This window comes from Oncorhynchus kisutch, linkage group LG6 (genome assembly GCF_002021735.2).
Source record: "Oncorhynchus kisutch isolate 150728-3 linkage group LG6, Okis_V2, whole genome shotgun sequence".
In the NCBI taxonomy this organism is placed as follows: Eukaryota; Metazoa; Chordata; class Actinopteri; order Salmoniformes; family Salmonidae; genus Oncorhynchus; species Oncorhynchus kisutch.
This window is the reverse complement of record NC_034179.2, coordinates 60458863-60482565: the sequence shown is the minus strand read 5'-3', so window position 1 is coordinate 60482565 and position 23703 is coordinate 60458863. Positions and strand designations below refer to the sequence as shown.

General features: G+C 40.5%; 1 protein-coding gene across 1 annotated transcript in view; it reads left to right on the top strand.

Annotated features, from left to right (window-relative positions):
- LOC116374322 (centrosome-associated protein CEP250-like) overlaps positions 1 to 19331 on the top strand; it is an 89455-nt gene extending 70124 nt beyond the window's left edge. The window contains exons 17-21 of the mRNA XM_031825956.1: positions 1057 to 1158; positions 2873 to 2959; positions 15514 to 15685; positions 15828 to 15913; positions 18654 to 19331. Of these exons, the coding sequence (XP_031681816.1) occupies positions 1057 to 1158; positions 2873 to 2959; positions 15514 to 15685; positions 15828 to 15913; positions 18654 to 18713 (507 nt within the window). The 3' untranslated portion in view covers positions 18714 to 19331. The remainder of the gene's footprint in view (positions 1 to 1056; positions 1159 to 2872; positions 2960 to 15513; positions 15686 to 15827; positions 15914 to 18653) is intronic.
- The last annotated feature ends 4372 nt before the right edge of the window (positions 19332 to 23703 follow it).

Sequence of the window (23703 nt, the reverse complement as noted above, 5' to 3'; positions counted from 1 at the left end):
AGAGAGCTGCGCACTGTGACAGACAGTCCAACACTGAGTCAGAGAGGTTTAGGTACTTTTAGAAATTTCCTGAAATTTGCCGTTGTTCCCCTTTAAGAACTCTATTCAATCAGATACGCTCTAACCGACATCCGCATAGCGGTCATTTTGGCCATGTCAGAGGAGGAACTGTGTTAGAGCTGTCAAATCCGCAAGTGGTGACTCGCATTATACCCATAGTAAAGCAGACATTGCCATTCGCTGCATGGAGTCGCATTAAGAGAAATCCCATGGAGCCTTGTTTACAAGTTTGAACACTGGAATGTCAGATGTAATCTACACCTCGACTAGGATGATGGAAATCCTAATTATTTAGTTTAACTTTCAGGCCATGTTTGATATAATGGTCCACCAGAACTTCTGCAAATTTGCCAGAAAGTGTCTGGTAATGAGATTAGCCATCTTCTAATGCTGTCTCCAGTTAATTATTTACCTCAGTGATTGACACTGAGATGACGCTAAATTGAAATTACATTTGTCTAAAGTATTAAATAAAGTGTACAGAATCTGAAAGATACAGTATTCACTCTGAGTTAGGCAAAACAGCATTTGAATATCATGCTCCACACTTATTGAATGAATTGCAGAGAGAACTCCAGTTAGATGTTTTGGTGCTTGTAAGACAGTTTAAATGCACATTACATGAACATTTTATTATAAATTGTGATTGCTTTTTGCAATGTGTGTTTATCTTATATAAGTTTATTTATTTTAATCATTTTAATCTCCATCTTGTACTTTTTACATGTTATAATTTTGTTTGGTTTTAAATTCGTATTAATTGCTGTGTTGTTTTTATTGTTGTATCATAGGGCACAACTGTAAAATATACTCTGTCTCCGCTTGTTTCCTCTGTTTTAAATAAAGGCTAATAAATAAAAAAATTAAATGATCTCGAGGGAAATTATTGAAAAGAATGTAGTAGGACACCAAAGTTTTCATAGACTCAACATGGATGGTTGGCAAAAGGGAAGCTTCTTTGATGTTGGTGTCTGACACTCATCCCCCTCTCCTCAGGAGCTGACTCAGAGGCTGACCGAGGAGATCTCTTGCAAGCACTCCCTTCTTAGCGAAGAACCGGCCACTGCCTTACAGGGGAAAGACCTCTACGAACTGGAGGTACTCACATTATAGCAGAATTCATACTACACATTCGCTCAGTCTATTCATACTACATAATTTGCGGATTATTCAAAAGTAGATACGTGCTGGATCCTCCAAAATTGGATCCATAAAAAATTATATGGACGGCACTCCAAAGGGTACATTTTATTATTATTATTATCGTTTCATCTTCAATGCCCTTGCTGATGGAAGGAGGTTTTCACTCAAAATCTCACAATACATGGCACCATTCATTCTTTACACGGATCAGTCGTCCTGGTCCCTTTTCAGAAAAACAGCCCCAAAGCATGATGTTTCCACCCCCATGCTTCACAGTAGGTATGGTGTTCTTTGGATGCAACTCAGCATTCTTTGTCCTCCAAACACGACGAGTTGAGTTTTTGCCAAAAAGTTATATTTTGGTTTCATCTGACCATATGACATTCTCCCAATCTTCTTCTGGATCATCCAAATGCTCTCTAGCAAACCTCAGACGGGCCTGGACATGTACTGGCTTAAGCAGGGGGACACGTCTAGCACTGCAGGATTTGAGTCCCTAGCGGCATAGTGTGTTACTGATGGTAGGCTTTGTTACTTTGGTCCCAGCTCTCTGCAGGTCATTCACTAGGTCCCCCCGTGTGGTTCTGGGATTTTGCTCACCGTTCTTGTGATCATTTTGACCCCATGGGGTGAGACCTGCGTGGAGCCCCAGATCGAGGGAGATTATCAGTGGTCTTCTATGTCTTCCATTTCCTAATAATTGCTCCCACAGTTGATTTCTTCAAACCAAGCTGCTTACCTATTGTAGTTTCAGTCTTCCCAGCCTGGTGCAGGTCTAAAATGTTGTTTCTGGTGTCCTTTGACAGCTCTTTGGTCTTGGCCATAGTGGAGTTTGGAGTGTGACTGTTTGAGGTTGTGGACAGGTGTCTTTTATACTGATAACAAGTTCAAACAGGTGCCATTAATACAGGTAACGAGTGGAGGACAGAGGAGCCTCTTAAAGAAGAAGTTACAGGTCTGTGAGAGCCAGAAATCTTGCTTGTTTGTAGGTGACCAAATACTTATTTTCCACCATAATTTGCAAATAAATTCATTAAAAATCCTACAATGTGATTTTCTGGATTTTGTTTCTGATTTTGTCTGTCATAGTTGAAGTGTACCTATGATGAAAATTACAGGCCTCTCTCTTCTTTTTAAGTGGGAGAACTTGCACAATTGGTGGCTGACAAAATATTTTTTTGCCCCACTGTATCTAAAGTAATAGTGAAATGATAGTGTTTCACAATAGTTTCCCCCTGGAAATGTTCAATTGGGCCCACACAAAATTGCATTCTAATGGTTTAGTCTACTTATTGGTCAACAAAAACAAAGGCTCTTGTTGTCGCATTGACTGGGCCTGAGCCGCACACTAACGGTTTGTCTGTGGCACAATCAGTTAGTGCATGGAGCCACTCAAATCGACAGGAGCCACTCTAGGTGGTGGACCGTAGAAAGCTATTTGCTTTGGTATTTGAGATGATTGATCTTGTCCAGAGAGGAGCTGGTTTTTATATATTATATATTTATATTCTTCTGAACACATTTCCGTTTGTTGGCAGTGTCAAAAAAAATTAAGTGTTCTTCTAAATACTTTTATTATTATTTTATTATTATTATTAAACCTCCATTGACAAATTATCTTAACACTTATGTCTTTTTTTTAACCTCCATTTGTTGTGTTGTGCTGCAGGTGATCCTACGGGTCAGGGACACAGAGCTGCAGTGCCTCAAACAGGAGACCAACTCTCTGAAGGAGGAACTGAAAGCTGTTCACAGGGTACATGCGTTCACCTCCTAGCATTTAGAAAATACTCAGAGAAATGATCCAGTCTTTTGATTGTACCTCGACTCATGTTGTTTGAGCGCCCTCCACTTCTTTCCATTAACAACATTAATTTACAGACACTGTAGGAAACTACAGTCAAATCATATGTGGTTTCCTTTGAAAGATAACTTCCATAGGCAGCCTACTCTATTTCATTGAGACAGCACATATACTAGGCCTGGGCACTTGATCTCGCACGCCCAAATAGGAGAGGAGAGGTAAATGCCGACCACCCCCAATGATCTGCCCTCTACATCAATGCCCTCTAGCAGATGCTTTTTACATTTCTTTCGATGGAAAATTAACAATGACTATGTCCGAATACCCATAAGACCGTACTAAATAGTAGTTTTATAGTATTTGGAATTTCGAAAATAGTACTCCCAATGCATAATCTAATGCATGATTGCGTTGACTCCAACCATTCGTTAATTTTGGTACAGCTCATCAATTTATCTGATTAGCAGGTGTTGTCAAAACAGCTGAGTCGGAAAAGCTGAGTGAATTATTCTAGATCAAACTCTGAAATTACTTTGCAGTTTAAGTATGTAGTAGGCTAGTATGGGTATTCAGATCCAGCCAATGTATATGTGTTTCAAGGAGGGATGGGATTTGAAATAATTTCCCTATTCATATAGTATCATACATCTTTGTCGGACATCCAGATATTTGAAAAAAGAGCAACATGTAATATTTTTGCATTGTAATTTCAGAAAATGTCTTCAATATATAGTGGGGCAAAAAAGTATTTAGTCAGCCACCAATTGTGCAAGTTCACCCACTTAAAAAGATGAGAGAGGCCTGTAATTTTCATCATAGGTACACTTCAACTATGACAGACAAAATGAGAAAAAAAATCCAGAAAATCACATTGTAGGATTTTTAATGAATTTATTTGCAGATTATGGTGGAAAATGAGTATTTGGTCCATAGCAAAAGTTTATCTCAATACTTTGTTATATATCCTTTGTTGGCAGTGACAGAGGTCAAACGTTTTCTGTCTTCACAAGGTGTTCACACACTGTTGCTGGTATTTTGGCCCATTCCTCCATGCAGATCTCCTCTAGAGCAGTGATGTTTTGGGGCTGTTGCTGGGCAACACGGACTTTCAACTCCCTCCAAAGATTTTCTATGGGGTTGAGATCTGGAGACTGGCTAGGCCACTCCAGGACCTTGAAATGCTTCTTACGAAGCCACTCCTTCGTTGCCCGGGCGGTGTGTTTGGGATCATTGTCATGCTGAAAGACCCAGCCACGTTTCATCTTCAATGCCCTTGCTGATGGAAGGAGGTTTTCACTCAAAATCTCACAATACATGGCACCATTCATTCTTTACACGGATCAGTCGTCCTGGTCCCTTTTCAGAAAAACAGCCCCAAAGCATGATGTTTCCACCCCCATGCTTCACAGTAGGTATGGTGTTCTTTGGATGCAACTCAGCATTCTTTGTCCTCCAAACACGACGAGTTGAGTTTTTGCCAAAAAGTTATATTTTGGTTTCATCTGACCATATGACATTCTCCCAATCTTCTTCTGGATCATCCAAATGCTCTCTAGCAAACCTCAGACGGGCCTGGACATGTACTGGCTTAAGCAGGGGGACACGTCTAGCACTGCAGGATTTGAGTCCCTAGCGGCATAGTGTGTTACTGATGGTAGGCTTTGTTACTTTGGTCCCAGCTCTCTGCAGGTCATTCACTAGGTCCCCCCGTGTGGTTCTGGGATTTTGCTCACCGTTCTTGTGATCATTTTGACCCCATGGGGTGAGACCTGCGTGGAGCCCCAGATCGAGGGAGATTATCAGTGGTCCTCTATGTCTTCCATTTCCTAATAATTGCTCCCACAGTTGATTTCTTCAAACCAAGCTGCTTACCTATTGTAGTTTCAGTCTTCCCAGCCTGGTGCAGGTCTAAAATGTTGTTTCTGGTGTCCTTTGACAGCTCTTTGGTCTTGGCCATAGTGGAGTTTGGAGTGTGACTGTTTGAGGTTGTGGACAGGTGTCTTTTATACTGATAACAAGTTCAAACAGGTGCCATTAATACAGGTAACGAGTGGAGGACAGAGGAGCCTCTTAAAGAAGAAGTTACAGGTCTGTGAGAGCCAGAAATCTTGCTTGTTTGTAGGTGACCAAATACTTATTTTCCACCATAATTTGCAAATAAATTCATTAAAAATCCTACAATGTGATTTTCTGGATTTTGTTTCTGATTTTGTCTGTCATAGTTGAAGTGTACCTATGATGAAAATTACAGGCCTCTCTCTTCTTTTTAAGTGGGAGAACTTGCACAATTGGTGGCTGACAAAATATTTTTTTGCCCCACTGTATCTAAAGTAATAGTGAAATGATAGTGTTTCACAATAGTTTCCCCCTGGAAATGTTCAATTGGGCCCACACAAAATTGCATTCTAATGGTTTAGTCTACTTATTGGTCAACAAAAACAAAGGCTCTTGTTGTCGCATTGACTGGGCCTGAGCCGCACACTAACGGTTTGTCTGTGGCACAATCAGTTAGTGCATGGAGCCACTCAAATCGACAGGAGCCACTCTAGGTGGTGGACCGTAGAAAGCTATTTGCTTTGGTATTTGAGATGATTGATCTTGTCCAGAGAGGAGCTGGTTTTTATATATTATATATTTATATTCTTCTGAACACATTTCCGTTTGTTGGCAGTGTCAAAAAAAATTAAGTGTTCTTCTAAATACTTTTATGTTTGCTAGCTGGACAGGCAAACGCCACTGGGTACTAATCTGTAAACCAATTGAAACTTGTGTCTTATACATGGTACTATCTCTGCTGATCATGTCTGCCAATCACATTATCCGCATCTAAGGTAGTAGACAGCTGGTGAGTTCTGTCCGACAAGTTGCTATCAGGTAAAGTATTTTTTATTTATCTGTAATCTAACTAGTTCGAAATGTGATATCATCAATGCAATCTGTAAATAGCGTCCCAACTGAGAATGCAGCAACCTTGGTAATGTAGCTAGCTTGCTAGTTAGCCAGTTACAACAAATAGATATGTTGCTAGCTAGCAGGGGCAGATAGCTTTATCACTAGCTAGCATGTTATTCTGGGACAAGGAGCGTTTTAGCTATCAGTTTATTCTAGGGCTGTCCCCGACAAAAAAGTATCTTGGTTGACTGAGAGTAGTCTGTTCTTCCGACCAATCGATTAGTCGAAATGTTAAACGGTGTATTTTTCCATATACATATTATTTACCCCTTTGCCCTCAGAACAGCCTCAATTTGTCGGAGCAAGGTGTCAAAAGGCCCACTCCAATACTTCCCACAATTGTAAAGTTGGCTGGATTTCCTTTGAGTGTTGGACCATTCTTGATACACACAGGAAACTGTTGATTGTGGAAAAACCCATCATCGTTGCAATTCTTGACACAAACCGGTGCGCCTGGCACCTCCTACCATACCCCTTTGAAAGGCACGTAAATCTTTTGTCTTGCCCATTCACCCTCTGAATGGTACACATACACAATCCATGCCTCAATTGTCTCAAGGCTTAAAAATTATTCTTTAAAAGGATCCACCCCGTTTTTTCAATTTTCGCCTAAAATAACATACCCAAATCTAACTGCCTGTAACTCAGGCCCTGAAGCAAGGGTATGCATATTCTTGGTTCCATTTGAAAGGAAACAATTTGAGGTTTGTGGAAATGTGAAAGGAATGTATGAGAATATAACACAATAGATCTGGTAAAAGATAATACAAAGAAAAAACAACCGTTCTAGTTTTTTTGTTTTTGTACCATCATCTTTGAAATACAAGAGAAAGGCCATAATGTATTATTCCAGTCCAGCTGCAATTTAGATGTTGGCCACTAGATGGCAGCAGTGTGTGTGTGTGTGTGCAAAGTTTTAGACTGATCCAATGAACCATTGCATTACTGTTCAAAATGTTGTATCAAGACTGCCCAAATGTGCCTAATTTGTTTATTAATAACTTTTCATGTTCAAAGCTGTGCACTCTCCTCAAACAATAGCATGGTATTATTTCACTGTAATAGCTACTATAAATTGGACAGTGCAGATATGTCTATATCCTGGAAAATGTTATTGTTACTTACAACCTCATGCTAATCGCATTAGCCTACGTTAGCTCAACCGTCCCGTGGAAGGGACACCGATCCCGAAGCCTGTCTCATCACTTTCATCTACACTGATTGAAGTAGATTCAACAAGTGATCATAGCTTTCATTTGGATTCACCTGGACAGTCTATGTCTTTGAAAGAGCAGGTGTTCTAAATGTTTTATATACTCAGTGTATGTAATGGGGAATTGATAGAATCTAACAATTAAATGGCAAACAATTCACACAATGAAGTTATGAAACAATGAATGCGTTCAAAATGGCGGGCGAGAGCGCATTCTGGAGAGAGACGTGCCTTGTGCATTTTATCCACACTCCCCTTCTTCTTGGACCGTGCCATCCCTGCAGCTTCCACGATGGATTAGTTCACTGAGACAGACTGAATCAGAAAGGTGTGTGCCATTAAATTGAAAAATCTATTTGCAGCTGCTCGGCTAAAATAATCTTGGTCGATCAACAGCCTATCGACCAAACAATTGACCAGTTGACTAAATGGGGTCAGCCCTAGTTTATTCTAAGTAATAATTCAAGACTACAAAAACCTTTAAAATCATAAACTACATTCCTTAGCCGTGATGAATTATTTTATTCATTCTTGTCTCTCACTTTTGTCTCTATTCAGCTCTCCAGTGTCCTGCTCCCAGAGATCAACCAAGTGCTATTCACCAAGCCTGGGCTGATTTACTCACCTGTGAGGAGAACCATCCTACTACAGTTTGAACTAGCCCTGCCGTCACTACTTAGACATTGGGACCACATATGCATTTGCCTGTTGTATTTCCTTTGTGGATTTTGTTTTACACAGTCGAGTGCCTTTTGGGTTGAAGAACACCAACTAATTTAGACTTAAAGTCTAAATTGAATGTAAAATCAGTTTAACAGGTGACTATTGCTACTATTGTAACATTCAGCGGGGAGAATTATATTGTCTCCATCAGGAGCCCATTCTTTTGCCATAGGTGTTAGAGTTCCCGTCTTTGGACCACACAAGCTTTAGATTGCAGTCTGTTAAGGCACTTCTCTCTCTTTACATCGGTCAGCTACATTGGTGACCATGGAGGGACCCTTTCGATATGCCTATGGGGCCTGGGCACACAAATGCTCCTAGAGAAAAGGGGGAATAGTGAAGCAGGTGTTTATGACAGTTCTACAGTCTCCATCAGAGGCCCAGGCTTTTGGCATATATCATAAAGCTTTAATTTCTGTACTGCAACATTGTAAGATTGTGCCCTTCATGGCACTTAATATACATTGATTGGTAGGTTACACAATATTTAGATACTTCAAATCCGGCCCCAGACACCTTTGTCTCCGTACTCAATAAATGGGGACACACTATTTGTGACATTTTTTTTAATTATATTTTTTATTTTTACCTTTATTTAACAAGGCAAGTCAGTTAAGAGCAAATTCTTATTTTCAATGACGGCCTAGGAACAGTGGGTTAACTGCCTGTTCAGGGGCAGAACGACAGATTTGTACCTTGTCAGCTCGGGGGTTTGAACTTGCAACCTTCCGGTTACTAGTGCAACGCTCTAACCACGGTGTTCTTTGTTCGAATGTATAGTGCCTTCAGAAAGTATTTACACCCCTTGACTTTTTCCAAAGTTTGTTGTGTTACAGCCTTAATTTAAAATGGATTAAATTGCGATTTTTGTCACTGGTTTATCACAATACCCCTATAATGTCAAAGTGGAATTATGTCATTAGAATTCTTTTACAAACTTATAAAAAATGAAAAGCTGAAATGTCTTGAGTCAATAAGTATTCCAAACTTTTGTTATGGCAAGCCTAAATAAGTTTAGGTAAGTTTAAGAGTAGAAATGTGCTTAACAAGTCACATAATAAGTTGTATAGACTCACTCTGTGTGCAATCATTTTGTTTAACTTGATTTTTGAATCTGATGATTTTGTAATTAAAATGTTTATGTTGTCTTGCAGATTAATTGGAAATTGTAATCTTTCTGCTTTGTATGCCTAGGCCTACCTATTAAAAACATATTTGTCGTACTATTTACACACACTCAAAATTTGCTGCTTCATCTTCAGTAGCCTACCTCTCCTCTTCTAGATTGGCGTGTGAGATCAAGTGTGAATACGGAAAGTATTCAGACCCCTTGACCTTTTCCACATTTTGTTACGTTACAGTCTTATTTTAAAACGGATAAAAACATAATCATCAATCTACACACAATACCCCATAATGACAAAGCAAAAACATGCTTTTAGAAATTTTTGCAAATATATATACAAAAATAAATATGAAATATGACATTTACATAAGCATTCAGACCCTTTACACAGTAATGTGCTTTGTTGAAGCACCTTTGGCATTGATTACAGCCTCAAGTTTTCTTGGGTATGATGCTTCAATCTTGGCGCAGTTGTATTTAGGGAGTTTCGCCCATTCTTCTCTGCAGATCTTCTCAAGCTCTGTCAGGTTGGATGGGGAGCGTTGCTGCACAGCTACAGTGTCTTCAGAAAGTTCAGACCCATTGAGTTTTTTCACATTTTGTTACGTTACAGCCTTATTCTAGAATTTATTCAATTGTTTTTTCCTCTTATCAATCTACACACAATACCCCATAATGATAAAGCAAAAGAAGGTTTTTAGAAATTGTTGGTATTTATTAAAAATACAGTACCAATCAAAAGTTTGGACACACCTACTCATTCAAGGGTTTTTCTTTATTTAGACTATTTTCTACATTGTAGAATAATAGTGAAGACATCAAAACTATGAAATAACACATTTCAGTTCAATGCGTTCAGTTGTACAACTGACTAGGTATCCCATTCCCCTTTTCCTTCACTCTGCGATACAACTCCCAAACCATCTCAACCATGATTGTGTAGGCCAGGTCATCTGATGCAGCATTCCATTACTCTCCTTCTTGGTCAAATAGCCCTTACACAGCCTGGAGGTGTGTTGGGTCATTGTCCTGTTGAAAATCAAATGATAGATGGGATGCTGTGGTGTGCCTAGAATTCTAAATAAACCTTGAATCCAGCAAAGCACCCTCACATCTCCTCCTCCATGCATCACGGTGGGAACCATACATGCGGAGGTCATCCATTCACCTAAGGCATGGCTGTTGAAACCAAAATATTTGGATTCATCAGACCAAAGGACAGATTTCCACCGGTCTACTGTCCATTGCTTGTGTTTCTTGATCTCTTCTTCTTATTGGTGTCCTTTAGTAGTGGTTTCATTGATTTTGAGATGTGTCTGTTACTTGAACTCTGTGAAGCATTTATTTGAGCTGCAATTTTTGAGGCTGGTAGCTCTACTGAACTTATTTTCTGCAGCAGAGGTAACTCTGGGTCTTCCTTTCCTGTGGCGGTCCTCACGAGAGCCAGTTTCATCATAGCGCTTGATGGTTTTGCGACTACACTTGAAGAAACTTTCAAAGTCTTAGAAATTTTCCAGATTGACTGACCTTCATGTCATAAAATAATGATGGACTGTAATTTCTCTGCTTATTTGAGCTATTCTTTCCATAATAGGACTATCTTCTGTATACCACCCCTACCTTGTCACAACACAAATTGGCTCAAACACAATAAGAAGGAAAGAAATTCCACAAGGCACACCTGTTAATTGAAAAGCATTCCAAGTGACTACCTCATGAGGCTGGTTGAGAAAATGCCAAGAGTGTGCAAAGCTGTTGTCACGTTCTGACCATAGTTCTGTTATTTTATTATTTGTTTTAGTATGGTTGGGGTGGGCAGTCTATGTTTGTTTTTCTATGTTGGTTTTTGTGTTCGGCCTAGTATGGTTCTCAATCAAAGGCAGGTGTCGTTAGTTGTCTCTGATTGAGAATCATACGTAGGTAGCCTGGGTTTCACTGTTGGTTTGTGGGTGTTTGTTTCCATGTGAGTGTTTGGGCCACACGGTACTGTTTCGGTTTTGTAAATTCACGTTGTCATTTATTGTTTAGTGTTAAATATCATCATGAACACTTACCACGCTGCGCTTTGGTCCGATCCTTACTCCTCCTCAGACGAAGAGGAGGAAATATGTTTCAGAAACACCCACCACAAAAGGACCAAGCAGCGTGGTAACGGGCAGCAGCAGCCGAAAACACAAGACTCCTGGACTTGGGAGGAGATTTTGGACGGCAAGGGACCCTGGGCACAAGCAGGGGAATATCTCCGCCCTAAGGCAGAGCTGGAGGCAGCGAAAGCGGAGAGGCGCCGGTATGAGGAGGCAGCACGGCAGCGCGGCTGGAAGCCCGAGAGGCAGCCCCAAAAATGTATTGGGGGGGGCACACGGGGAGTGTGGCTAAGTCCGGTAGGAGACCTGAGCCAATTCCCCATGCTTATGCTTATGGTTACATCACTGTCTGGTATGGCAATTGCTCGGCCTCTGACCACAAGGCACTACAGAGGGTAGTGCGTACGGCCCAGTACATCACTGGGGCTAAGCTGCCTGCCATCCAGGACATCTACACCAGGTGGTGTGAGAAGAAGGCCCTAAAAATAGCCGAAGACCCCAGCCACCCCAGTCATAGACTGTTCTCTCTACTACCGCATGGCAAGCGGTACTGGAGTGCCAAGTCTAGGACAAAAAGGCTTCTCAGCAGTTTTTACCCCCAAGCCATAAGACTCCTGAACAGGTAATCAAGTGGCTACCTGGACTATTTGCATTGTGTGCACACCCCCCAACCCCTCTTTTACGCTGCTGCTACACTCTGTTTATCATATTTGCATAGTCACTTTAACCATATCTACAGTTGAAGTCAGAAGTTTACAAACTTATTTTGGGGTCATTAAAACTCGTTTTCAACCACTCCACACATTTCTAGTTTACAAACTAGAGTTTTAGCAAGTCGGTTAGGACATCTACTTTGTACATGACACAAGTAATTTATCCAACAATTGTTTACAGACAGATTATTTTCACTTATAATTCACTGTATCACAATTCCAGTGAGTCAGAAGTTTACATACACTAAGTTGACGGTGCATTTAAACAGCTTGGAAAATTCCAGAAAATTATGTCATGGCTTTAGAAGCTTCTGATAGGTTAATTGACATCATTTGAGTCAATTGGAGGTGTACTTGTGGATGTATTTCAAGGCCTACCTTCAAACTCAGTGTCACAAGAATTTTCAATCCCAATGTTGATAACTAAACAATTATTTAAGCTTTGACCAATCCCCGAGGTTTGTAAGACCCTGGATTTAATAATAATTAGGCAAAGACTCAGCTTCTGCAAAAGGTCCGTAAGGTTTATTCAGAGAACGTTGTAAAGTCCAAAATGCAAAGACATGTCATTTTATAACTCCCACCCCCCACCTACTTACATGCACACACAGACACACAAAGAGTAGGTGGGCTGTATCTTTCCCCACAGTCCTACTTACATGGACACACAGACACACAAACAGTAGGTGGGCTGTATCTTTCCCCACAGTCCTACTTACATGGACACACAGACACACAAACAGTAGGTGGGCTGTATCCTTCCCCACAGTCCACATTCCTCGTTTATCACTACCAAGCTGGCAGTTCCATGCAGTTCCGTTCCCTCCCTCCCTAGATTAGAGGGACCTTGGAAGGAGCCTCTTTCCTGTTGTCCTTTGTTCTCTCAACTTTCACACCACAACACAGCAACACACATATTATGGAATTCATTTCAGGGTGGAATCCTTTAGATATTACTTTAAACATATAAATCACCTTATCACTCAGTGACTCTTTGCTTGGCATCATGAGAAAATCAAAAGAAATCAGCCAAAAAATGGTAGACCTCCACAAGTCTGGCTCATCCTTGGGAGCAATTTCCAAACGCCTGAAGATACCACATTCATCTGTACAAACAATAGTCCGCAAGTATAATCACCATGGGACCACACAGCCGTCAAACCACTCAGGAAGGAGACTTGTTCTGTCTCCTAGAGATGAACGTACTTTGGTGCAAAAAGTGCAAATCCCAGAACAACAGCAAAGGTCCTTGTGAAGATGCTAGAGGAAACAGGTACAACATATCTATATCCACAGTAAAACGAGTCCTGTACCGACATAACCTGAAAGGCCGCTCAGCAAGGAAGAAGCCACTGCTCCAAAACCGCCATAAAAAAGCCAGACTACAGTTTGCAACTGCACATGGGGACAAAGATGGTACTTTTTGGAGAAATGTCCTCTGGTCTGATGAAACAGAAATAGAACTGTTTGGCCATAATGACCATCGTTACGTTTGGAGGAAAAAGGGGGAGGCTTGCAAGTTGAAGAACACCATCCCAACAGTGAAGCACGGGGGTGGCGGCATCATGTTGTGGGGGTGCTTTGCTGCAGGAGGGACTGGTGCACTTCACAAAATAGATGGCATCATGAGGCAGGAAGGTTATGTTGATATGTTGAAGCAACATCTCAAGACATCAGTGGGGAAGTTAAAGCTTGGTCGCAAATGGGTCTTCCAAATTATATTAGCTAGCTAGCTAGCTAACATTATCTAGCTAATGATTTGCCTAGTTAAATAATGGTTCAAAAATGTTTTTAAATGAGACCTCTGTCACAAACCTGTATTCATGACTCATGAACATACTTGCTACTAGCAAACAAGCAAATGCACTGTACAATGCTTCTCATGTTGCTCATTATTTAACATAAAATTGGAACATTCATGCTAAAGCTAGCATTAGAAGCTAGGCTATCTGTTAGCTAACCCTCTACTAGCCTAAGCCTAGCCTTAGTTGACATGAAAATATGAAAGTGAAAATCTTTCCAGACTTACCAAACAAATGGTCCTCCTTGGAATAGAGATTAGTGCAGTTAAATCCTGAACAAGCCATGCTTGCCCTTGCTATCAAAACTGTATCCCATACCCGAAGAACAAACACTGGAAAGTGGTGCGATCATAAAAATAGATATGATATAAACACTATCAGCCTGTAGGCAAGGAGGAGACTGGAACATCTTTCCCACGGATTGCAATGACCATATAAGTTCTAGCTCTTCTTCTCTACACAAGATTGTGACGTCAAAACTAGCTGCCGGTAGCAAAAACAATTATCCTCATATCCTCATTTCAGTGTGGGATTTTAAAGTAAATGGTTCAAGGATATACATCTGGTTAAATAGAAGCAAATATTCATACATGATTGTGTTACAAAAAATATTGACCACGAAGATCGCCATACTCCCATTGATTATAATGGGGTATCCTGTTTCCTGGAAACAATTGCTTCTTAAAAACTTATTGCGACTCTCAAACCCGGATCTGGGAGCATAATCATCGCCTCAAACTAATTAGCATAACGCAGCGGACATAAATATCCCTAGAAAATCTTCCTATTCATGAAAATCACCAATGAAATATATTGAGAGACAGCTTAGCCTTTTTTTAATCAAACTGTCATCTCAGATTTTCAAAATATGCTTTTACAGCCAATGCTAGACAAGCATTTGTGTAAGTTTATCCTAGCATAGCATTATGCCCTGCTAGCAGCAGGCAACATTTTCACGAAAATAAGAAAAGCAATCAAATTAAATCATTTACCTTTGAAGAACTTCAGATGTTTTCACTCAGGAGACTCCCAGTTAGATAGCAAATGTTCCTTTTTTCCAAAAAATATTATTTTTGTAGGTGAAATAGCTCCCGTTTGTTCTTCACGTTTGGCTGAGAAATCGACCGGAAAATGCGGTCACTACAACGCCAATTTTTTTTCCAAATTAGCTCCATAATATCGACAGAAACATGGCAAACGTTGTTTAGAATCAATCCTCAAGGTCATTATGCGGTATTGTGTGTAGATTGATGAGAGAGAAAAAATACTTTAATCCATTTTTGAATAAGTCTGTAACGTAACAAAATGTGGAAAAAGTCAAGGGGTCTGAATGCTTTCCGAAGACACTGTAACAGTGCATGTCTTGAATGGAGTAGCCAAGCTAGCCAGCTATAGCTAGATAGGCTAAATGTGGTCCCAACTCCCCTGTTGGTTGCTCGTTGTAGCATACTCCTTCTCATTTCTTTTAGCTTTAAATTCCAGGATTTCATTCCACCTTGCATTGCATTCGTGAACTCTCTCTAAACTTGTTACACATTGAGACCCTTTGTTGTGGGGCAAAGTGCATGTCACAAAAACTACATTGAAAAGTAAATGTTTTATTAAATTAATAATTTCAAACGTCAATGTATGTACTTGTATGTAACAATGTCAGAAAAAATACTAAATAGGCCTGTAATTTTATTTTGCGCAAAGACTGATATTCACTCGATTTGTATATTCAACTAACAGTGCACATCTCTAGTTTCAAGTAGTCTAAAATAAATGTTTGGCTCCCCGTTCCATGGGGGTTCTGAAACCATGTGTATCCACTCGAATTCACCAGATTTTTTTGTCAATAGACCGTCAAAGGAAATATGGCAAAACTTCAATCTTCCCAATATGTGTATGCAGGATAAGGCATACGCCAAAGACAAGCTCAAAGCCCTGTATGCTGAGCTGAGCTTCAGCCGGTCCAAGGTCCAATGTGACATTCCCAAACTGCGAGAGGAGCTCCAGACTGCAACAGGGTCTCCCAGGGATGAGGGCAGGGGCGGCGACGGCTCCAATTCTGCTCAGGCTTACGGTAAGACATGCACACACAAACACCCCCACCCCACACAGTGCAAACTCTTCACACTCATATGTGCACACCTGCATGCACACGGACGAATAATCCTACTGGCATGTATAGTGACTTAGGACTTCTCTCTATGCATACACTGTAGACATAGTGAAGTTGACAAGCAACCCTGATTTCCTGAAGAAGGAGAGGTCGACACTCACCAGGCAAATCAGAGGGGTCAGGTCAAAGGTGAGAGGTCAGGGGCGAGGTACAGTGCCTTGCAAAAGTATTCATCCCCCTTGGCAAGTTTCCTATTTTTTTGCATTACAACCTGTAATTTAAATGGATTTTAATTTCATGTAATGGACATACTGAAAATAGTCCAAATTGGTGAAATGGAAAAAAAATACTTGTTTCAAAAAATTAGATCTGGTGCAAACAATTACCTTCAGAAGTCACATAATTAGTTCAATAAAGTCCACCTGTGTGCAATCTAAGTGTCACATGATCTCAGTATATACACCTGTATATACACTTGTATATACACCAGTATATACACCAGTATATACACCTGTTCTGTTCTGAAAAGCCCCAGAGTCTGGAACACCACTAAGCAAGGGGCACCACCAAGCAAGCGGCACCATGAAAACCAAGAAGCTCTCCAAACAGGTCAGGGACAAAGTTGTGGAGAAGTACAGATCAGGGTTGGGTTATAAAATAATATCTGAAACTTTTAACAACCTACGGTGCACCATTAAATCCATTATTAAAAAATGGAAAAAATATGGCACCACAACAAACCTGCCAAGAGAGGGCCGCCCACCAAAACTCACGGACCAGGCAAGGAGGGCACTAATCAGAGAGGCAACAAAGAGACCAAAGATAACCCTGAAGGAGCTGCAAAGCTCCACAGCGGAGATTGGAGTATCTGTCCATAGGACCACTTTAAGCCGTACACTCAACAGAGCTGGGCTTTACGGAAGAGTGGCCAGACAGAAGCCATTGATTAAAGAAAAAAATAACCAAACACGTTTGATGTTTGTCAAAAGGCATGTGGGAGACTCCCCAAACATATGGAAGAAGGTACTCTGGTCAGATGAGACTAAAATGTAGCTTTTTGGCCATCAAGAAAAATGCTATGTCTGGCGCAAACGCAACACCTCTCATTACCCTGAGAATACCATCCCCACAGTGCAGCATGGTGGTGGCAGCATCATACTGTGGGAATGTTTTTCATCAGCAGGGACAGGGAAACTGGTCAGAATTGAAGGAATGATGGATGGCGCTAAACACAGGGACATTCTTGAGGGAAACCTGTTTCAGTCTTCCAGAGATTTGAGACTGGGATGAAGGTTCACCTTCCAGCAGGACAATGACCCTAAGCATACTGATAAAGCAACACTCGAGTGGTTTAAGGGGAAACATTTAAATGTCTTGGATTGGCCTATTTAAAGCCCAGACCTCAATCCAATTGAGAATCTGTGGTATGACTTAAAGATTGCTGTGTACCAGTGGAACCCATCCAACTTGAAGGAGCAGGAGCAGTTTTGCCTTAACCTCTCTAGGGTATGCCAACATCCAGTGAGGTTTCAGAGCGCCAAATTCAAATACAGAAATACTCAACAGAGAAATTCAGAAAAATTCAGAAAAGATACAACAATTTTACATAGATTTAAAGATGAACTTCTTGTGAATCCAACCACGTTGTTAGATTTAAAAAATGCTTTACATAGAAAGCATACCTTACAATTATTTGAGAACATAGCCCAGCAGACAAATCATTACAAACAGTAACCAGCCAAGTAGAAGAGTTACACAAGTCAGAAATAGAGATAAACTTAATCCCTTACCTTTGATGATCTTCATATGGTTGCACTCAGAAGACATTAATTTATTCAATAAATGTTCCTTTTGTTCGATAAAGTCTCTCTATATCTGAAAATCTCTGTTTTGTTCACGTGTTTTCTTCAGTATTCCACAGGCTCAAACGCAGTCACAACAGGCAGACAAAAACATCCAAATTGTATCCATAGAGTTCATAGAAACATGTCAAACGATGTTTATATTCAATCCTCAGGTTGTTTTTAGCCTAAATAATCGATAATATTTCAACCGGACAATAACGTTGTCAATGTAAAAGGTAAACAAGAAAGGTACTCTCTCGGTCGTGCTCATGAAAAAGCTCTGTGACACGGCAGGGTCCACTCATTGACTACTCTTACTCCCTCATTTTTTAGAATACAAGCCCGAAACAATTTCTAAAGACTGTTGACATAGTGGAAGGCATAGGAACTGCAATTTGAGTCCTAAGTCAATGGATACTGTAATGGCATTGAATAGAAAAGTACAACAGACAAAAAAATCCTACTTCCTGAATGGTTTTTTCTCAGTTCTGTTATACTCACAGATATTATTCTAACAGTTTTGGAAACTTTAGAGTGTTTACTATCCAAATCTACTAATTATATGAATATCCTATATTCTGGACCTGAGTAGAAGGCAGTTTAATTTGGGCACGCTTTTCATCCAAAATTCCAAATGCTGCCCCCTACCCTAGAGAAGTTCAAGAATGGACAAAAATCCCAGTGGCTAGATGTGCCAAGCTTATAGAGACATACCTGAAGAGACTTGCAGCTGTAAATGCTGCAAAAGGTGACTCTACAAAGTATTGACTTTGGGGGGGGTGAAGAGTTATGCAATTTTTTTGTCTTATTTCTTGTTTGTTTCACTATACAAAATATTTTGCCTCTTCAAAGTGGTAGGCATGTTGTGTAAATCAAATGATTACAAACCCCCCAAAAAGGCATTTTAATTCCAGGTTGTAAGGCAACAAAATAGGAAAAATGCCAAGGGGGTGAATACTTTCACAAGCCACTGTAACTTTCACTAAATCCCAATTTGATAACACTGCAATAACTAAAAACAAAACACTGATCTTGTGCCTCATTTCTTCCTTTTTTTCCATCTGTGTTGTCTCTTTGTCTGTCAGAGTCTGAAGGAGGGTCTTTCTGTCCAAGAGAGAATGAAGCTGTTTGAGCCCATGGACTAGAAGAAGATCTGATCTATTTTTTTTTGTTGCTCATTCTTCAATGTGTGTGTGTGTGTGTGTGTGTATGTGTTTGTGTGGTGTTTGCCAATCGTGTGCAACAGTGCTAGTCTGAGTACAGGTCTCTTTAGAAACATTCCACTCTGAGTACAGGGAGTGGAATAGCTAAAGAGACTGGTACCCAGACTACTGCAGTGCTTGGCTTGCCTGTGATCTGTAGAGTGTACCATTGGTAGATTTTTAGAGCATTGATGTGGTGAGGTTGCAAGTATTGTGATTAACTATTTATTTATGTATGTATTATTACACAGACCAAAATATTGCACAGTTGTGCTAACTAATAAAAAGCTCTTACAGGGCTCAATGCACAATGTGTTTCTCTCCTCCTAGTCCACTTCACCACACCCGGACAGTGATGTGAACTGTTTAATTAGGACAAAACCAAATTCCCTATGTAAGAACACACTCAAATCTAAATACTGGTCATGTAAAAATGCATGGCTATGATTTTTTCAATGTATTTTAATACACTTATGTCCTGTATTTTAGTGTTCCATATTATTAATAAAATGTTTTTTTATTTGAATGTCAAAGTGTGTCTAAATAAATGTAATAAAACCATTTTTCTGTTTCCATCCTCTTTCTCCCAGTGGCCATGGTAACACCAGACCGCAAGGTTTCCCTCTCGCAGCAGTCAGAGCATTCATTGACATTCTCTCACTCACTCTCCTTATGGAGTTTGTTTTTCTCAATACGATGGGAAAATAAGGCCTCGCATCCCTTCCCCACAATTGATTTGGGATCCACTATTAAACTATAGTTCTGTAAACTACTTGAAAACAAGCAACGGTGGTGTCGTTTAGTGGTACGATCGTCCCATTGGAAGATTGTGTAGGCATACATTATTAATAATCTATTCTACAGTGTTGTGGAGTAAACGTAATTTACTCACCTTCATTTTAAGTGAGCGTTTATCCACCTTTTATAGAAAAATGTATTGAACGTATAGGGAGCATAGCTTTTTTCACTGCAACCTGGGATCAGCGATTTTTTTTTTTTACCACTACCCCACTGTTTCTACGCCAGCATCTAGCTGGCAGAGTGAATCTGAAATATCCTTTGTTTAAACTTTACAGCGACGCTATGGAAATTGAAACGTAACTGTCCCATCATATGAATTTGGTACATTTTTTGACTCACCATGGGTGATGTTGGTTCATCCTGATTCTCAGATGTATGCAGAGAGAAGAGGAAATTGGTCCCGGTGAGGAGGTGTCATTCACAGCATTTATGGTTTTAATAACTGCAGCAATTATGACTTTCATTGTGTAAATAATTCCAGAGTGCTTATATTCTTGAAGAATGTACTTTATGCTCACTGGTTTGAGACCACAATAATGTGCCGCTAACAACTTTATTAAAAATGCTGTGATTTTTTTTGACTGGATTATATTTGATGTTAACTTTATTTCAACAGGGAGTCCCACTGACAAAAAGGACCGGTGTCTTTCATAAGGCAGCCCTGCATTTTACAATTTCACACATTTTACAAAATACAAGATAATACAAAAATACACACTTAAGAAAAACAATCACATTCCTCAACAAAGATGTCCTCAATCCATCTTTTGAACTGCCCGAGAGTCATCAATGTAACTAGTTGCAAGGAACTTGTTATTCCATACATGGGGTGCAAAGGCAGTTTTTTCTAAGTCTGGAGCAACAGATAAAACAGTATATTGTTGTATATAACATCATTACGCCACTACATATCCACAATGCAAAATGTATAACACCATCATACAACAATATTACAATGTACATGTGTGTGCTAGCGCTTGTGTGCGTATGCGTGTGTCTGTACCTTTGTGTGTGTCTCTTCACAGTCTCCGCTGTTTCATAAGGTGTATTTGATCATTTTTTAAAATCTGATTCTACTGCTTGCATCAGTTACTTGATGTGGAATAGAGTTACATGTAGTACTGTGGGACTCCCATAGTCTATTCTGTATTTGGGGATTGTGAAGAGACCTATGGTGGCATTTCTTGTGGGGTATGCATGGGTGTCTGCGCTTGTCAACACTTCTTACAAAAACAAGTAGTGATGAAGTCAATTTCTCCTCAACTTTGAGCCATGAGAGATTGACATGCTTATCAGTAATGTTAGCTCCCCGTGTAGATTTAAGGGCCAGCCGTGCTGATCTGTTCTGTGCCAATCGTAATATTCCTAAGTCCCTTTTTGTGGCACCTGACCACACAACTGAACAGTAGTCCAGGTGCGACAAAACTAGGACCTGTAGGACCTTCCTTGTTGATAGTGTTGTTAAGAAGGCAGAGCAGGGCTTTATTATGGACAGATTATTCTCTATCTTAGCTACTGTTGTATCAATATGGTTTGACAACGACAGGAGTACTCCAAGCAGTTTAGTCACCTCAACTTGCTCAATTTCCACATGATTCATTACACGATTTAGTTAAGGTTTAGGGTTTAGAGAATGATTTGTCCCAAATACAGTGCTTTTAGTTTTGAAATATTTCTGGCTAACTTATTCCTTGCCACCCATTCTGAAACTAACTGCAGCTCTTCTATAAGTGGTTGCAGTCATTTCAGTCGCTGTAGTAGCTGACATTTATAGTGTTGACTCATCCGCATACATAGACACACTGTCTTTACTCAAAGCCAGTGGCATGTCGTTAGTAAAGATTGAAAAAAAGAAAGGGGTCTAGACAGCTGCCCTGTGGAATTCCTGATTCTACCTGGATTATGTTGGCGAGGCTTCCATTAAAGAACACCCTCTGTGTTGTGTTAGACAAGTAACTCTTTATCTACAATACAGCATGGGGTGTAAAGCTATAACACATATGTTTTTTTTGAGCAGCAGACTATGATCAATAATGTCAAAAGCCGCACTGAAGTCTAACAGCCCCCTCCCAAACTTTGTATCATCAATTTCTCTCAGTCAATCATCAGTCATTTGTGTAAGTGCTGTGCTTGTTGAATGTCCTTCCATATAAGCATGCTGAAAGTCTGTTGTCAATTTGTTTACTGTAAAATAGCATTATATCTGGTCAAACCATTTTTATCAAAGGTTTACTAAGGGTTGGTAACAGCCTGATTGGTCTGCTATTTGAGCCAGTGAAGAGGTCTTTACTATTCATAGGTTGCGGAATGACTTTTGATTCCCTCCAGGCCTGAGGGCAAATACCTTCTAGTAGGCTTAAATTGAAGATATGACAAATAGGAGTGGCAATATCGTCTGCTATTATACTCAGTAATTTTCGATCCAAGTTGTCAGACCCCGGTGGCAATAATTATTTCACCTCTACACACTCACCTTACAGAATTCAAAATGAAAATGCTTGTCTTTCTTAATTTGGTCAGATGTACTTGTGTCAGCATTTGTTGCTGGCATGTCGTTGCCTAAATTTGGCAATATTAGCAATGAAAAAAATCATTAAAGTAGTTGGCAATATCAGTGGGTTTTGTTATGAATTAACCATCTATTTCAATGAATGATGGAGCTGTTTGCCTTTTTTGCCCAAAATGTCATTTAACCTCTTGAAACTAGGGGGCACTATTTTCATTTTTGGAAAAATAACGTTCCCGAAGTAAACGGGCTATTTTGTCAGGACAAGATGCTAGAATGTGCATATAATTGACAGCTTAGGATAGAAAACACTCTAAAGTTTCCAAAACTGTTCCTATGCGTCCCTATTGAGCAGTGAATGGGATATCAACCAGATTCCTTTTTCTCTGGCTTCCCTAATGTGTCTAGTGTCACAAGAAATAGTTTTAGGCTTTTATTTTGAAAAATGAGTGTGAACGACAACATTGCGTCAGTGGTCAGCTGGTGGCTCTCAGAGTGATTTGTGCGTAATAGACAAATGTGGCCATTGTTTCTCTCTTTCCTACTAAGAAGCCAACTGTCCCGGTTGATATACACTGCTCAAAAAAATAAAGGGAACACTAAAATAACACATCCTAGATCTGAATGAATGAAATATTCTTATTAAATACTTTTTTCTTTACATAGTTGAATGTGCTGACAACAAAATCACACAAAAATGATCAATGGAAATCAAATGTATCAACCCATGGAGGTCTGGATTTGGAGTGACACTCAAAATTAAAGTGGAAAACCACACTACAGGCTGATCCAACTTTGATGTAATGTCCTTAAAACAAGTCCAAATGAGGCTCAGTAGTGTGTATGGCCTCCACGTGCCTGTATGACCTCCCTACAACGCCTGGGCATGCTCCTGATGAGGTGGCGGATGGTCTCCTGAGGGATCTCCTCCCAGACCTGGACTAAAGCATCCGCCAACTCCTGGACAGTCTGTGGTGCAACGTGGCATTGGTGGATGGAGCAAGACATGATGTCCCAGATGTGCTCAATTGGATTCAGGTCTGGGGAATGGGCGGGCCAGTCCATAGCATCAATGCCTTCCTCTTCCTCCTCCCAATCTTGGTGTTCTCTGGCAAATGCCAAACGTCCTGCACGGTGTTGGGCTGTAAGCACAACCCCCACCTGTGGACGTCGGGCCCTCATACCACCCTCATGGAGTCTGTTTCTGACTGTTTGAGCAGACACCTGCACATTTGTGGCCTGCTGTAGGTCATTATGCAGGGCTCTGGCAGTGCTCTTCCTGCTCCTCCTTGCACAAAGGCGGAGGTAGCGGTCCTGCTGCTGGGTTGTTGCCCTCCTACGGCCTCCTCCACGTCTCCTGATGTACTGGCCTGTCTCCTGGTAGCGCCTCCATGCTCTGGACACTACGCTGACAGACACAGCAAACCTTCTTGCCACAGCTCGCATTGATGTGCCATCCTGGATGAGCTGCACTACCTGAGCCACTTGCGTGGGTTGTAGACTCCGTCTCATGCTACCACTAGGTGAAAGCACCGCCAGCATTCAAAAGTGACCAAAACATCAGCCAGGAAGCATAGGAACTGAGAAGTGGTCTGTGGTTGCCACCTGCAGAACCACTCCTTTATT